Here is a 17,813-nt window from a genome sequence, read left to right on the forward strand (position 1 = left end):
TTGAAGCTGAAAACTTAGTTGCTATATTCATTACTAGTTCGTGCATAACCCAAAAATCATCCAAGAAACTACAGTAAAATGCTAAATCACAAAATTATTACTGATGCTTATCACTCTACAAATAATTTAATTTTTCCTTGAACACTGAAAAAGTGACAAAACATCCACGCTGTAGACAAGTATTCACGCAAATGACACACTTAAACAAAACAGCGGGACTGATGTTTCCACCAATTTCACTAGGAGCTATCACTGATATTGCAAAAAACAAAGGAGTCTTTTGTGGATACCACACCCCCAAACTAGGAAATTAACCTGGGCCCATCAACATTCTTTCCTGTTCTCTGTTTATTTGTTAAATATAAAACCCTAATGCTGTACACATAATGCTAACAATGCGGAAGAAAAAAAAAAAACATGAGAAAAGCTGACTTCCAAATGGTTTCAACAAAAAAATGTAATCAGTAGCTCAGCCTTAGTTTGAGGTCCTAGCCAAAAAATAGTCTTCCTGATCCTATGAACTACCCAGACGGTGTAGAGTGCTTTCTGGTAAGTGCTACAGATACAAGAAGTGATAATACAGATAGTATCAAAATACTATTGGGGCAGAGCTCACACCTCAGAGACTGATTCTAGAGGTAGTCATGTCATCTACAAATACTGATATTACAAGACAGACAGCAAACTCAAAGAACTAAATCATTACAGAAGACTAACTTCCCAGCTATAGACAAGAACACAGCTGCTATCTATAAACAGTAGAATCAAGAGGCAATGAGAATATTCTGTATTTGAATTTGGTAAAGAATGAGTACATGAAAACATCCAATAAGAGAAGATAATGTTGGATAAAGTGAGTATTAACTCAACTTACATTAAAAGGACATAAAAAAGTGTCGTGGTTTAGGCCTGGTTGGCAGCCAACCACAATGCAGCACCTCTCTCTCCCTTCCCCTCCGGCAATGAGAAGGGACAGAGAGCCAGGCTTGGGGTTCGAGATAGGACTGGGATGGGGAAAAATTCCCCTTTATGATCACGAGCAAAAGGCAGACTCGTTAGGGGAAAAAAGAAAAGAACATACATTTATTACAGACACTAACAACACATAACAGAGGAGGACAGTGAGAAGCATTGCCACATCTTGAGAACACCTTCCCCCCACCCCTCCCTTCTTCCCGGGCTCAGTTCTGCTCCCGATATCTCTACCTCCTCCCCCAGTGGCGCAGGGGCAGGGAATGGGGGGTGCAGTCAGCGCTGCCACTTCCTTCATCTTCGGTGAGGGGAGTGTCCGGAACTTGTTCCTCCTGCTCCGTCGTGGTCCCCCTCTCACAGGAGACAGTCCTCCACAAACTTTCTCCGACATGAATTCCTCCCACGGGCCGAAGCGTTCCCCACACTGCTCCATCATGGGTCACTGACTTCCTCTGACTGGATTCTCTCCCACAGCTGCAGCCCTTCCCGAGCTGCTCCGGCGTGGGACTCCCCCGCATGCTGCAGTCCTCCCAGCGCTGAATTACAGCAGCGGGGCTACCTTTTCCCACGAGACCCCGGCCTTCTTCGGGCGCAGAACCTTGATCAGCTGCGCAGGAGCCACAGGCCGTAAATCAATGTCTGCTCCACCGTAGATTTCCATGGGTGGCGGGGGTGGGGGGCCGCCCTGCCGTCTCACCACAGGATACAGGGGGGTCTCTGCTCCGGCACACCTCCCCCCTCCTTTCTTCCTCCGTTCCTCCACTGACCTTGGTGTTCACGCAGCTGCAGCAACTCCTCCTCACAAGTCCCACTGCCCGTCACCACGTCCCTTCTTAAATACGTTATCGCAGAGGCGCAGCCAATTGGCTCAATTTCCCAAACAGAAGTGGAGCTGACGTGGAGCTGGGGGACCTTCGAGAAGCTTCTCACAGGGGGCCGCCCCGATAGCCCCCTCCCCTGCCACCAAAAAAACTCCACCATTCACTCAACCCAGGACAAAAAGTAAGGCTGAGCTAATGTTATTGACATCAAGTAAGTAGACTGAGGAATGAAGGCAATTCATTGCCACCATTAAATAGATTAAATTTCATTATTAACTGAATTAGTGCTTTGAATCCTCAAGTCGGAGGTACAAATGTGGTATGGAAGTTCCATTCTAACCACAAAACTGGCTGAAAGTAAGATCTGGAGCAAAGGAGGGAAAGAATCACAGGGTATGATGTTGAATGAAAACCCCTCTTTCAGTGCAGGTATGTTGCTGGTTTCTGTGAAATTAAATACTAGATCTCAAATTAGGTGAGGTGATAACACTATCCCCACCAAACTGCCTTGATTATCAGCAGGAATTATGCTCAACACTACAACAAAGGGAGCACAGCTAATAGAAACAAACAGACAAAGACTGCAGTGACTACATCTAATGTGGAAGCAAATCACCATCAGTTCAGGAACAGAAAGTGGATTAGGTAGGTTTTATATCAGAATTTTTAAAAAACTGGCAAGACTGATGTAGTTACCAAGTACTTTTAATAAAGCCATCATGTCAGAAGAAGCACATATAACTGAGGTATATTAAGTATAGCTCGCATATGTTTGAGAAGAGCAAAAATAGCTGATTCGGGCCACTGCATGTCCACTAATTATTCTGTCTGTCACTGTTTAGATTAAAGCCAGAAAGAATGAGATAAAATTAAAAGTTCATTTGGCAAAGGCATATCATGATAGACTCACCATAGAACTTTGATAAATCAAAGGTCCTTCTCTAAAATGGAAATGCTGTCATTCTAGCAAGGACTTCAATAAAGGATGTGGTAAGATTCATTAATTAATATAATGAAGAACATGATTCTTACCAATGTTACCTATCTGCTGTTAAATTTACTAATGGAGACATGACAATGGATGGTATGAAAGAGGAAGGCAGGCAGCAGACAAAATTGGTAGCAGAACTCAAGGCTCAGCCTTGTGACTTATTTTAGCACTTTCACTCATAGCTTTGTCATAAATAAAAGTATGGTAGCAATACTAAGCAGGAAGACACCTTTACTACAAAAAAGGGCTGGAATATGATGCAGAAGAAATTAGATGATCTGAAATAAATCTAGACTGAAAAATCTCTAGTAATCAAGACAGGGAAGTTCTGGAGCAGCATCTAAAGAGTAGAGATAGATGACACCTGTTTAGTATAAAGCTGGTCAATTTATGATAGGGAATGTATGATATGAAGCTTGCAACAATCCTGGAATCAGTATTCTAAGAATTCCTTTCCCAGTATGGACTTGAGATGCCTTCAATAATATTCATAATTGGAAGAGAAATTAGCAATTGCTCGAATGGTCTTTGCTTACACCTTACTAAGTATTGAATGTTCTAATGCAAGAAATTACATCCTGCTGTGAATTCTTCATGTCCATTTGAAGGTTCCAAAATGAAAACAGATATCCAATGTTGTACAGGCAGTTTCTAACACAACATGTCTTTTCAGTATCATGTTTGTTTCCATTAACTGTCACATGTAGTATCTTCATAGTGACACATAAGAATTAAATGTCAGCAGACTGCATAGCACTGCTCTTGCTCCAAGCATTTCACTGTTACACTCAAGCATTCAACAAAGTTACAGTGACTTTGCCTACAGAGGAATCTAAAATAACCTTGTTTTTTTCTGGAGTGTCTTACTTCAGCCACTAGGAGAGTTTTCTGCTCTTTCCAGCTCCTCCTCACCTATTCAGTTTCTCTAACTTATTTGCAATACAGCTTTTTTAACAATACTTAAAATAGAAAATTGTTTCAAGTTATTGAGTAGCAATTGCTACTGTGACCTCATTACCAATCCAAGAAGTCAGGTAAAAAAGAGAACACATTTATCTATGCCCAAATCCAGAGAATATTAATTAATTTTTTATATGTGGTACAATAAAAATGCCTATCAGTGAAAACCACAGCAGTACAAATAACTATTTCTTAGCAAATTTTGTTTTACTTAAGCAAATACCTCAATGACTAGAAGTGCTGAATGAAATGTCACGTTTTTTCATAAATAAGATCTCTAATCGATAATCTAACCCATAATAAATTTGAAATAGCTAAAAATAAGTAGAAACGTAGTTCTTACCTCAGGATGAAACTGCTGCTCTGTACGAGAATGACAATATTGACAGCTATCCCCACTTTCACACCTTGAAGGTTCACCCCATTCATCTGCATGTTTTACACTGGGACAAGGAGTGGACCTAGAAAAAAGCAATGTCCAGAGCATGTTTGTATCTACTTCCTAACAGAAATCTCAAACAATTTCCCACTAAATCTCAGAATTTTAGATTCTGGGACCTATAAAGTTGCAAATTCTGAGAGACTGACCTTTTGGAAACTCTTTGACAGAAAGATGAGCTGGTAGGATTCTATCTATCTTTCGTCTAATGACATTTATTCACAGTCCTGAGACGGTCAAGCATAGCCCATCAATTCTAAACCTTGTATCACTTCATGAAAAAACATCAAAACCAATGAAGAAGCCACAGTGTATGAGAATGATGCAAAATGATGCAATGATGAGTGATGTAATGATGAAAAGTAAGAGAGGAGACACATTACATTTTGGTCCTAAAAATATTGCTCGGAAATGGAAAATTATAGAAAAAAATCAGAAAAAAAAGACAAAAAATTATAATTGATCTTTTAATTACAAAGGTTTGACCTAGTGATTCCAATTTTTGCTAAGAAATACAGAAATTATTTTCATTCTTCACAAGAAAGAAGGACATTTCCATTACATCTTCAAAGTTTTTGTCTTCAGAACTGACTGATCATTCTGAACAGATGCTTTTTTCCCAAAAATATTTTATCAAGGCTATTGGGAAAGATGTGTCTTTACTCCATTAGGAATATCCAATTGCACTGTGGAAGAACCCAAACAGATCAGTCATTAACAACCGTCTGACTGACCAAAAAATCTTCTCATAACATGTATATATGTACCTGTATTTGAATTTTCTGGGATTTCGTCTTCTGTCTCGACTATTGTGATAATGTGGACATGCATAACCCTGGCGGCAGAGTCTGGGTGGCTTGGTACATTGTTCTGTCTTGTAGCCAGCTAATACAAAATTTGTGTCTGTAAACAGGTCAACAATTAAGAGAAATAAACGAATAAATTTTGCATTCAGAGTGTCTTTAGTGACCTTAGGTATCACACTGTTTTTTGTAGAAAAAAATATGATTCACAGACCCCTCCATTCTTCTAAACTTAGACTGACTCCAGTATTTTTTAAAATAGAAGTCTAACACATCTACACGCAAAGCAGTTTTCACCGCTTTTATATTAAATGGCAATATTACAATAAAGCACTAGCAATCTATTGGTAAAGAAACTATCCAGAAATACTCATTATATACATTTTGAAAATGAATACCTGAAAATACATTATTCATTTTAGTAAGACAAACACTAAAAACTTATACAATTTTATATCTGGATTTCTCTTAAGTTTAGTGTTGACAGTCCTTATTTCACCAAAACTGCTTTCATGTTAAGACATGTTAAGGCTGTCCAGTAAAATCTTCTTCCTGGACAAATTTTAGAGCCTCTTCTCTACCTTTGCCTCTGTCTCTATATCTTTGGTTCCATGAAGGAGGAACTAAGAGGTGACAAACAAGGTTCTGTCTAGAAACAGAGAAATTCAGAAGAACAATGGAGCAAGTAAATAAATTAGAAGGTACAATTTAGCTAACGACAAGCATGGGCTTGTGAGAAGTAAATCATGTCAAACCAGTCTAACTTCTTCATAAGATGCAAAAATGGATGTAGGTTCTTGATTTCAGCAAATCTTTTAGCCTGAGATGTTCTCAAAACCAAACTGTGCAATACTACAAATCTCCTGTAAGATTTGTGAAAACATCCTCAGAGAGTCATTAATGATGTCGTTTCAAATAGCAAGGAATATTAAGGAGAATATCACATGAAGTCTATTCTATGTTCAGTTCTTTTCAATAGCTTCATTAAATGCTTAGGAAAATAAGGCTGAAATCACTAGTTGGGTGATTTTCAAACCCCAGAAACTATCTACAATCTCAGCATATTTACAGGGATTGACAGAAGCCATACAACATTATATAACACCAACCTGTCACAGTGCAAGGAATGCAATAGGAGTACTTGTAGTACTTGGTCAATTTTGCTGTCATTTTACATCAAACATTGGATATTTTTGAATCTGAAGCTGTCAACTAAGCTTTACACATTATCAGTACTTAAATGGTTGGAACTCACCCTATAGCAGATTTTAAAAATATAGAGGGGAAAAGTATCATACAATTGTGTCCCCTTGAATTCTTTAGAGGCAGCATCTTCATGTGACCTCTTTCCATGTTACTGTCCCCACATGAGTTTTGTGAAATCAATTGTATCCGGCAGTCTTTTCTAAAGTAAAACTTGGACAAGAGCTCTAACAATATCCAATTGATACTAACATCTTTGGCTACACGATAAGCAAGCCTAAACCAAGAACATGAGAACCAACTTTAAAAGTCTTAAGAAAACTAGGGCAATTGGATTTACTTTAAGAGATCTAATGTAACACTTTAAAGACATTCTTGTATTTTAATACTTTGTTCCAATTTTCTGTTTAATATTCTACTTCATTCCTATTAGTCAAGCTCAGCAAAGAGTAACTGTCCATTAACGAGTCTATTAATGACTCAAAAAAGGAAGACTCTAATCATTACTACTTCTTAGCACAAGACAGAGCTCCTACTGACTTTTAAGAACATTTATTCAATTGACACAGATTAGTAACACATGCATCAAGTAAACTGAAAAAGACCTATTAAACACCTTTGAAAGGAAACATTTTCAAAATGAAATCTGAATATAAATGCAACAGACAGTACAATTTGTTCACAAATATCCATATGACTTTTATATAAATCAATTATTTACTCTGTTAAAGAAAGGCTTTTGAAATTCTCCCAGATGAAGGCTCAGGATCAACAAACTGGACCAAACACCAATAAAGAAACAGAGAAAGGAGGCAGGGTAACATTACCCTGCCATCTTGGATCTTCACTAAGGATCTTCTCAATCATTGCCTGGCTTGCTAAAATTCCTGGTTGCAGATCTGGAATGCCTTCACCGCATCCTAGTTGCCCATTCTGTAGGGTTTCCTGTGCTTGAAGTTCTCTGGAAGGGGAAAAAGAAAACAACACTGCTAAACTGTACAGCTACAGTAACCCTATCTGTTTGGGGTGCAATCCTGTCCAAGTCCATCAAAATTAGGTTATTTAATCCAGCTCTTAACAAGCCAAAGTTGTAAAAAAGAATTGACTATATTTCAAACCATTACTTGTGCTGAAGCTGGTAGACCATCATAACAAATAACGATGTCATACGAATCAAAAAGAACACACGAAGGAATGCTGGTATTAGGTACAATTATTGTACCAGCAATGCCCATCTGTACTTCTGTATGCTGGTGGGCTGACATTTTGAATACGGTATTAATTTCTGATATTCCACTACCACATAGGACATGGTACAACTAAAAAAGATATAGAAAGGGCACTGAGGGTGATCAGAAATACTAAAGAACTCCTCTGTGAGGAAGAATTAAATACCATAATACTCATTGTCTTGGAAAAGTTATGACTGAAGGAAGGTACAAAATATAGCTATTAAATACTACATCATATAAAAGCAGCCAAAGTACTTTCAGCTAACCATAAGATTTTGAAAGAAAAGTTTGTCAAGACATTTGGAAGACCTAGTAACAAGCAACACTCATGAGGAAATGGAATCTATTCTGCAAGAATTTACAACTGCTTTGCAAGTAAGCAGCCACAAGGTTGCTGAAAGATCAGAATGAGTACTACCGAACTGAAAGGTACTGTATTAGTAGTATGAAACCTCTATCAAAAATCTGACACCATTTTATTACACCGTTTTAGTAAAATTAAGTTGTACAAGATTCAACAATGGCAAATCAGTACAAAAATATTTAAGAAAAAAAAAAAAACAAAATACTGTAGCATAATTATATGAGGCTGCCTTTGAAGCAATGGATAGACAAGGTGAGGAATCAAGTACCAGAGGTGGATCTATAGTATTCTGAGAATCAAAGGTCTCTACCTTCAATTAGCACTTTCTCTTGACACAAATATTCAAGGAGCTTACTTCCTATACCAAAACATCCCTACTCGGGATCTCTGAGGAATAGTTTGAAAGGTATGGTCATTTATAATGTAGTCATGGTATCATTTGAAGAACTTCCCAGACCCCAAGTATCCTCCAAGAAAGAAAATTTCAAATGGAAAGGAAGACAAGACAGACCCAAAGACAAGTCTAAAACTTTTCAAACAGTCAAAATACTTCTTTTACAAATTCAGAAAAGGTGCAGGCAATGGGAAGAAAAAAAGATAGTTACTACAGAATGTTTTTTCTTTAAAGTGGATATGTAGAACAAGGCTATTAAGGGGAATAAAGTTAACGTCTACATCAGTGATTCTACTGTAACGTATCTGCTCTTTACTCAAAATGAGGAAACCCTAATATATGTCTATCGTAGAGCAAAAAGACCACCAAATTAAAAATAAGACCTAATTGTTTGACTTCCTTATGAATGATGGATACCTGAGATCAGGAGAAGCAATAGCACACAACTGTTCTTCACAAACACCAATGAAGTTTGAGGCATCCTACTGGTAGGTTCAAGCTGTTAAACATAGACTCCTACCACAAATGTCTTCAGTGTCTCCTGATGCTCTATACATAGCCAATCACCAACAAACAACCACGTGACACATTAAAATACATTTAGAGAACAGAGCTTGGTTTCAGTCTTGCTATATGTTGGCTCCTCATTCTAATACAATACAAAAGATTACAAAGACACTAAGCATTCTGTATTCAGACTGACGTGGCATCATGGTCCATATGCTAAATAAGGAAAGTTAAAAAGAAGAAAAAGAAAATGAACAGAAGTCTTGCAGAAGAAGCATCAGCACGCTAATTGAAGAAAGTCTTCTGGAAAGAAAAGTTATATGTAACTCAACAGTATGTGACCAGGCAATGCAGCAGTGCATTCTGTGGCAAAATATGAATCTAAATAAATATGAAATTACTGAAAAGGCACTAACTTTACTAAAATTATTGTGAAGGGACAGTTATCATTATCCAACAGGTGGTTAGGAATAAGGGATAACACAGGTAAGAATGCAAGACAGCAGCCATACCGGCTCAGATCAAAGGTTCATCTTGCCTGGAATCCTGTCTCCAAAACTGGCCAATAGCGGATGCCTAGGGAAGAGTGTAAGAATAGGGCAAGCGTAGAGTGATACATCCCCAGAATGCTCTTCCAGTGTCCAGTAAGAGATACCTGTGACCCTCCAAGGCTTCAAAGCTCTCTAGGAATTGGTATCCTTTCCTACTGAGTATACACAGACCACCTTCTATAGCAAGAGCTCCCCGTCTGCCTATTTATAATACCTCTCAACAACATGCTTATCTTCCAGCTTTGACCAGTTAAAACTCATACCTACCACTACCCCGATTCGCAAAGCACCCTCTTTTGATGATAACTTGATTATACATTAGGGCGGCAGAAAATAATACTGATATCTTATACATGAAAATATACAACATAATTAAAAAACCCACAATGTCAGTAGGTAAAATGTCAAGCGTACAAGTGGAGAACCTGAAAGATGGCTTAACAAAATCATAAACTTGTGAATGTGAAAACCACATGCAAATTTACAAGGCATAAATGACAAAAGGAAGAGTATCTGGTCTTTTATCATTCATAAGAATTACATATATGGCTCTTGAAATTGCAAATTACAAAACCTTAGTATTTGTATTTCCCGTGTGCTTCTATCTGCTATCACGATGCACAGTGAATTGTACTCTTATGTTTACAGTTACAGGACTAGCTATATTTTTCATGCAAAGCATACTGCATTTTCTGGTATGTGGTGATAACAGACATGTGGTATTTCCTGCTAATTAGGCTGAAGAATTTGAAACAAGACTACCTTATATCATATACTGGTGGTCTAAGGTCATGTGGACCATGAGCAAAGGCACAGTGAATTCCATTCTTGACACAGTGACCTCGGGCATCTGTTTCATGAATGCATGTTCCAGTCTTGTAATATCTGAGATGATACTTCCTTTCTGTATCCCCTGTTGTTCGATGCAGGTAAGGGCAACTACATAATAGAAAAATCAAAGTTAGAGCATTGCTTTGAGTTTTGTTTCTAATAATTTAATTTTTAATTATGCTATATCTCTTATCAATTTGTAATGAGTAACTTGGCAGGATTCTCCAAACAAAACTTGTCCCAAACTAACCACCATCACAGATCACCTTCAAAATTAAAAATACTAATCTTTTTCTTAGTCTCTGATAAAGTTGTAAGAATTCACAGCAGGCTGGCTCACAAAGATATTATGAATAAATCTAGTAAGTATCCTTGTAAGCAGCAACATCATCTGAGCTAAGGAATGACATCTTCCATACTGATACAAGCTCAAATAATTTCTACACCGAGGTACGAGACATTTATTTATTTTTAACATTATCATCTAAAATTAAGGGGTACTTGAAGCACAGTGATTTTTTTCATGACTGCTCTTTATAGACATGAAACTGACTGAACAATCTCAGGGGAAATCTAAAATGACTCTTCTACTGAAAGGAAGAGAACAAATTTTACATCAGCAATACACCTTTGTACATACACTAACCATTTTTCAGACACAGCTATGTGAGTTATGGTCTGTACTTTAAAATGGCTAATATCATATATGGATTATAATTCCAACTACCAACAGTAAACAAATTTTTAAAAACTCACAAAAATATATACACAAGCATGTCTGTTCTCTCCTGGGTTATTTCAGTGCAATTAATTTTGGTCTCTGCTGGTTTTGAAAACTAATCTCCAAAAACTACTTTCCCCTATCCCAAAGTAAATGAAACTGCACCAAAAATCTTAACAGTGAGACAGAACAACAAAAGTCTCCCCGAAGTATTTTACTTTGAATGAAAGGAGAATCGTGAAGCACTAAGTAGACTTTAACACTCATAAAATGTTATGCTAGTTTAAGTTTTATTTATTATAGTCTAAAAAGGTTATTTGGAAACTAAACAAATGCAATCGTTTCTAAATATTTACAAGTCTGGCATTTATATATTTACATCAAAATCATACATTTTTCCTGCTGTGCTAAACACCTGCAGCTTGTGCTGACTTCCAGGAATTGATACTGTTTATGATTTCTGAGAATCAAGTTGTTTCCTTGCAGGAATTTAGAAACAGCATTCTCCTAAACAAGATAAATGGGCTGCAGTTAGCGATTTGTACCTATCTCTTTAAATCCCAACAGAATCAGTGGGAAGACTCGGTATACCAAATTCAGTGCTACATCTCATTTTGTTAGTGTAAAATGGAGCACAGTCCAGTCTATACTCAGGATCTGAAAGTAGTTCTTTCACACTTCTTGGCTCTCCATGGAAAGACAGGATACAATCTTTGCTGGACCCATTATAGTACCTCAGCTGAACCTTGTGAGTAATTCTTTGTGATGTGTAAACAGCACTGATGCAGCTCTCCTGTTCTGCTAGAACTGCTACTGGTATGGAAAAATTTGGAGCTCAAACCGAGCCTTCTGCTTTATTTTCTCCTTCTCAGCACTGGAGGGGGAAAGGGGGAGTGAGCAGCTGTGTGGTGCTCAGCTGCCCTCTGAGCTCAAACCACGACACCCTCCCAGTGCCAAACTACAACAGCAGGGACCACTTCTCCCCTCAGAGTCCCGTCTTCCTGTAAGCACAGCTTCCTGTCGGCCTCTGCTACACTGGGGACCTCCAGGGCTGGCAGAGCGGGTGGCCCCGCCGTCTCACCACAGGATACAGGGGGCTCCGCTCCAGCATACATCCCCCCACCACCACCCTCTTCGTTCTACTGACCTAGGCGTTGATCCTTCTCTTAACTGCTCCTCACAACTCCCAACCCCCTCTCAGGGTCCCCTCCTTAAATAGTTCTTGCGGAGGCACAACCGCGGTCGCTAATTGGTCCGGTCCTGGCGAGAGGCGGGTCCGACGTGAAGTCGGGGGAGCTTTCCGGAAGCTGCTCGCAGCGGACTGCCGCTGTAGCCCCCCCTCCCACTACAGAATCCCAGCACGGGCTGCTAACCAGGAAGCGATCTTCAGTAACTACAGGGGACAGCCTTCCCAAGCCAACTGCAGCAAAAATGTTTCCATCTCACGTCTGTTACTGACACGTTTCTTCTTATTTGCTTCTAACAATTCAATCTTGCCAACCTAACACCTTTTTAAAACATTCCTGCTTTTTTCCTCCTTTAGAGTCAGTATCTTGTAATTCAATAATGAAAGCTCAATTTCTGTCCCCAACCAATCCATGACACGAGTATCCGTTATCCTTGTTTGTGGATTTTCAAAGAACAAACCGTCGGTGCTGCCCCAGGATGGGCAGGAGTGCTTTACAAACACCTGAAAAGATAATTAATTGTTCTCTTTTAAATCATGCTCCAGAGACATTTTTGCTGTTTATATTACTTAGGCATGGTACTCAGTATTGTCACTCTGCCTAGTGCATTTTTGTTGTTTACCTTCTCTCATCTCTATTGATTAGTTTGTAAAGCCTCTGGAAAAAAAATACACCTTTTTCTTCTGTGACTACAGCCTACAACACAAAAGATACCTCATCCGTGATAAGTGCTGCTATACAAAATAATTATGTTCAATTTTTAAACCTGGTGACCAGCATAACTACTTATTTCCTGGCTCGTTTCCTGCAATATTTTTTTTCAGAAGTCCCTCCTTACTTCCATCACTGCAGATAAAGATAGCTCCTCTAACATGACCACAATATACCCAGCTCATCTATATATGCCTGCCTGCCATATTGTGCCATATTGTACCATTAGTTCATTCACAACTCCACAAAGCTTCTACCCCTCCCCTAGTTCACTGAAGTCCCTCTGTACCCTTTATCTAGAAGAGACACATGTCCATGGAAATGCAAACACTAACGAGCTAGCCAGACAACTAACCGTGAATTCCTTCCTTTGCTTTTTCTCACCGGAAGCATCACAAAACAGTCACTCTCCTCTACTACCCATCAATCTTCACAAAACTTAGGTAAGTTTAAAATCTTGAAGCCACCTCTATACAGTATAGTTTTTACCTACTAGTCAATTTCAAAGTTGTCAAGAGAAATAGGAAGCATAGCTGGAAAAAAAAAAAAAAAACAACAAAACAACAATGTGCAGCAACAATACTAGCACAAATGTGAAGGAATAATACTAGCAGAAAACCAGTTTATGATGTTATGCTTTAAAGACCGTCACAGTGCAAAATCATAGTTCTAACTCTATGATAGGCTAAATAAGACATACTTACATAAAAGTATATGTGCCAAAAACTGACAAATCACTTATAGAAATCTGGTTTCAAATAAACTGCAGCAGGATATTATCAATCATTTTCACTAAGGAGAAATTAGCAACTTTCCTTAATGTCATTGTTAATACTACAAACACCTAGGACTGCAAGAAATCACTTACTCATCTCCATCTGGGCAGATTCCTGTAGTCTCATCATATTTTGTACAATAAACATCTGGACTGTAGTTAAAAGTCCCATCACGCCTTCGTATAGGTCTACGACGACGCTGATTTAGGAAATGCCAATGAAAACAGGTAAATGGTCTGTGCTGGGTACACTTGTGCTGCAAAAATAGGGGGCACTGCTCTGTCCTAAATTCCTTTAGATACCTAAAAAAATTAAACTGTGTTACAAGTTTATCTTATTGGAGGCACATTTTTACAGTATTAACAGGGCACTTGACAATTCAATGCATATAGCCCGTGAAAAATTGTACAAATGTACCTGCATACAGTTTTAGTTCCTATGCACAATTTAATGTTTAACTGTTGAATACAATTGACCTCATTTTTTATGACGGATGCATTGCTAATAAAATACAGTGGAATACCTGGCAAATTATACTATGTTTTGCAACTAAACTAAAACCAAATAAATACATTAATTTAAAAAGCACAGTATTTAGAATATTGTCCTAAGTAACCACCAAACAGAGATTATAAATCCAACAAGTTACTTGAATGAGCATTCATAGCACTTGCTATCATACAAAATAGTCCTACAAAGGCTATTTTATCTAAATAACACATCTAATTTATATATTAGTCCTTAATCACAACATCCCCAGAATGTGGACACCCTATATAGAAAGATAGAGGGTTAAAAGAACTCTATGAAGGTTATCAGGTGCTATGAGATAACTTCAGCAAACTTATTTTTAGCAACTGTTATATTTGTGTTGAGACAGTCTGGGGTCTTTGAAGGTTACTTAGGTGTAAGCCAGTCCTTCATTAGCATGCAGGGCATAGAAGCTAGTTAGGAAGTCTGATACTCCTTTCCACAGTATAACAAAACTGTGCCAGACTGGGCACTACCGTGGCATTTGTCAAAGGATGTAAGACAGCACTTCTTTCTGTCGCAGTTTATATATACCTATTAGTTGATTTAGCAAGTTAATTACATTGCTGAAGTTATAGATTATTTGCAGAGGAAGGGATATATGAGGTCTCTAAAAGGGTGCAGGATGTGTAACAGGCTACAGGGGAACTGAAGATATAAGGAACGGAAAGAATTTGAAAGAGGAATAAAAGGCATCTTTTTGTTCTCATTTGCTTAAATTGGCACATGGGGGATGTAATGGCACAGAGTTATGAAGCATGTCATTAAGTTTAGAGAAGAATGTCTAAACTATACAGGATTGTGAACAGGAAAGGGAAAAAAAAAAAAAAAAGGAACATAATTTTGGGGCATTAAGTGCTGTAGGATGGGCTGTAGCAGTATCTTGTTAAGTGGCTACATTCTTGTGGTCTTTCCAAATGCTGGAAATGTGAAATTATATAAGTGATGATACGGGGGGATAGGAGTAAAAGAATGCCATGATTAAGTGATATATTATACTGCACTTGTAGGGACTGCATGGTCCTACACAAGATAGGCTGTCAGTAGTGCTGGAGGGCTGCAAGATCTTTATAGACCATATCAGAAAAAAACGGATAGGTTTGCAGAGATGATGACGAGCAGATGGGAGCTGTCTTTCAGTACAGGAAGGTCTGCAAAATTTGTCACGGAAGACTCGAGCGGAAGCTAGCTACACAACGCTTAGGAGAAGTGGAAGAACTGTCATAGCTTGGAGAGGGCGGTCCCGGAGTGCGAGAGGGTGCTGCGAGGCTCGGGATGCCGGAGGATGCCGGCAGGTCACAGTGCGGACCAGAAAGGCACGACCGTGGGAGGGGACGCAAGGCGCGGAGAACCGCCGAAGAAGCTCTGCAGTCAGCCGTGCCCGGGACGTCTCTATCTGGCCAGCAAAGAACGCGGCTTCCTCCTCGCGGCTCCTGGAGCCGGAAAAAGACTACGGCAGAGGCTGGCCAGGGCCAAGCAGCCTCCCCACAGACCTGCCGCCAGTGAAGGAGGCCGCGCAGAGCAGGCCTGGCACACGACAGGGCCCTTCCCCTCCGGTCCTGAGGCCCTCCCCGCGAGACAGTGGGGCCCAGGGAGCAGGGCGCCTCCAGGGCGCGGTACCTACGTATAATGTGTCGGCTGCTCGGTCTGCGGGGACCCACCGGATCCACCACCCCGCGACGCCGCTTTCGAAACCGACGGCATCTTCCGCGGCGGTCAACAGAGCGCAGGCGCAGCCCGACCCCGCCGGCCCCGCCCCCTTCAACGCGACCCCGCCGGCCCCGCCCCACGAGCGAGCGCCCCGGACGCCCGCCCGCTGACCGGCGCAGCCCTCGCCCCGCCGCAGGCGGCATAGGCCGCGCCGCCTCCCGGTGCCCGGGGAAGGCGCGCCTGCCGCCGGGGCTCCAGCGCAGCCCCGTACGCGATGCACCCGCAAGAACCGTCCGACTACAACGGCTGTGTCCTCCAACGCCCTGGAGCGGGTACGCGTTTAGAAAGAGCGGGCAGAGCTCCTTCAGCGAGCTTCAGCTGAGGGCGTCGTACTCTGTGCGTTTAACAAAACGCTGCAGAGAAAGAGTTTGCAAATTTTCCAACACCTTAAAAGCATGAGAATACGAGAACAGTTTTACAGGTAGAGATTCTTTATTAAACACCTATCACATCACCAGAAAGCAAGGCGCACACAAAGGGGCAGCTCTTCATTTCCTGAAACAAAGCGGTACAGCGCTGGGGTCATTGTTTAATACACAGAGAAAGCAAGCTAGTCAGAGAAAGAGGCATTACACCTTAGGTCGACGTAAGTAAAATCCGGGATCGCTCTTTTATTCACTAGGACGCTCCCCTGAGTGTGTCTCACGATTTTACTGCAGTAAAAGTTGATTCTCAAGACGAACCTTGTGACAGTACCAAACCAACTGTACTCGTTTACTAGGCATCGTCTGGTTAAACTACAAGGACTCTACAGCAAAAATCAAAAGCCACGGTGGTGCATGTTCAGAGATTAGTCAGCAGTATTAGACAAACACGATGCTCAGTCGGTTTTCTCTGTAGCTCCAGCCTGTCTTACTAGCTGCTGCGCCGTTTGGTTTTTTGGTTTGTTTGTTTGGGGGGTGTGTGTTGTTTTTTGTTTCTTTTTTTTTTTTCTCTTTTTTTTTTTTAATTAGAAATTTTAATGGCACAAAAACAGTTCTGCATTTTTACATTTGTAAACTTTAAAAAAATGCCTCTAACTCTGAAGGGTACTAAGTTGCAGTAGTAGCTTAGATTCCTCCTCTCCAAGAAAAGACTCCAGAGTATATGTTTGATTATGTATGAATCTGTAGGAAACACTAGATATTACATTGTTCAATGGAACTAAGGATTTCCTCCCCATTATAATGCAAGCCAATCTCTTCAATTCCCTGCAAAAAACCTCTCCTACCAGTAATGATCACCTAAATCAGGCATGCCTACAAAGTTACAGTCCAGAAAGCAAGAACCAACTATGCATTAGGGTCAAAGAAGGTCATTTAGTAGAATTCCCCAAAAAATCAGAACACAAAGAATCACATATGAATGAATCATACACTTACAGTTGTCTTCAATATAAGCTGAACATACTTTGTGACTAGCAAAATGTCAAATGAAAGTCACCTTCAGCAGCAATTTTACAGACTTACAGCTTTGATATTTTAATATGCTGCGCATTTAAGGCAAATGATCCATGGAAGAGAGATAGGTCGTACAAAAAGTATCTCCAAATGCAAGCTGATCTGCAATATATCCTGTTCGTCTCTACTGCACAATGCAGAAAAAAACCTACTCCTTGTGCTACCAGTGTAAATTACTCAACTAAGACCAGCACAGAAAGCAGCACGATACATGAAGGAATCAAGCTTGCAAGATAAGGCTGCTGATGGGTCGGAAAAAGCGAGTTTTCTCATTAAAGTGTAAATACAGCTTTTAACCAGGTGAATGCCAGCAAACTTCTTTTGGCAGTTCCTTCACTGCAGCCGCACTCCCGTCCTCATTTCTCCTGCAGCTGCAAGGGAGCATTGACTTTTTGGGCCGCATCTAAAGAGTCCACAATCTGACCGGAGAAAATTGCTTCCAGTCGCTCATCAATCTCCGTTTTTTTCCCTGAACGTGCACCAGAGCAACAGTCCAGTGCACAGCAGACTGACAGGCAGCACCTTCACCCACGGCCTCTCGCAGTCGCTCCCCATAGACCGGCTGACGCTCCACACCCGCGGACTGGCCTCGCTGACAGAGAAGGGGATGGGCCCTCCGCCCTCCGGATCCTCGTCCCCCGCGCCCTCTGGGCCCCGCCGCCGCGTCAGC

The 17,813-nt window shown here is 40.3% G+C and overlaps 1 protein-coding gene across 4 annotated transcripts in view; it reads right to left on the bottom strand.

The window, feature by feature from the left end:
- UNKL (unk like zinc finger) overlaps positions 1 to 15,706 on the bottom strand; it is a 56,032-nt gene extending 40,326 nt beyond the window's left edge. For 2 of the 4 annotated variants that reach the window (XM_032987575.2, XM_032987574.2), the window contains exons 1-6: positions 15,619 to 15,706; positions 13,556 to 13,765; positions 10,000 to 10,176; positions 7,017 to 7,150; positions 4,951 to 5,086; positions 4,088 to 4,205 (exon numbers count right to left, since the gene is read on the bottom strand). In XM_032987575.2, coding sequence (XP_032843466.1) covers positions 4,088 to 4,205; positions 4,951 to 5,086; positions 7,017 to 7,150; positions 10,000 to 10,176; positions 13,556 to 13,765; positions 15,619 to 15,698 — 855 coding nt within the window. In that variant the 5' untranslated portion in view covers positions 15,699 to 15,706. Of the gene's footprint in view, positions 1 to 4,087; positions 4,206 to 4,950; positions 5,087 to 7,016; positions 7,151 to 9,999; positions 10,177 to 13,555; positions 13,766 to 15,618 lie in introns of those variants that run through there. The other 2 variants (XM_042798488.1, XM_032987577.2) reach the window with 2 other exon arrangements.
- Between the last annotated feature and the right edge of the window lie 2,107 nt (positions 15,707 to 17,813).

This window comes from Tyto alba, unplaced genomic scaffold, assembly GCF_018691265.1.
Source record: "Tyto alba isolate M040663 unplaced genomic scaffold, T.alba_DEE_v4.0 Super-Scaffold_28, whole genome shotgun sequence".
Classification (NCBI taxonomy): domain Eukaryota; kingdom Metazoa; phylum Chordata; class Aves; order Strigiformes; family Tytonidae; genus Tyto; species Tyto alba.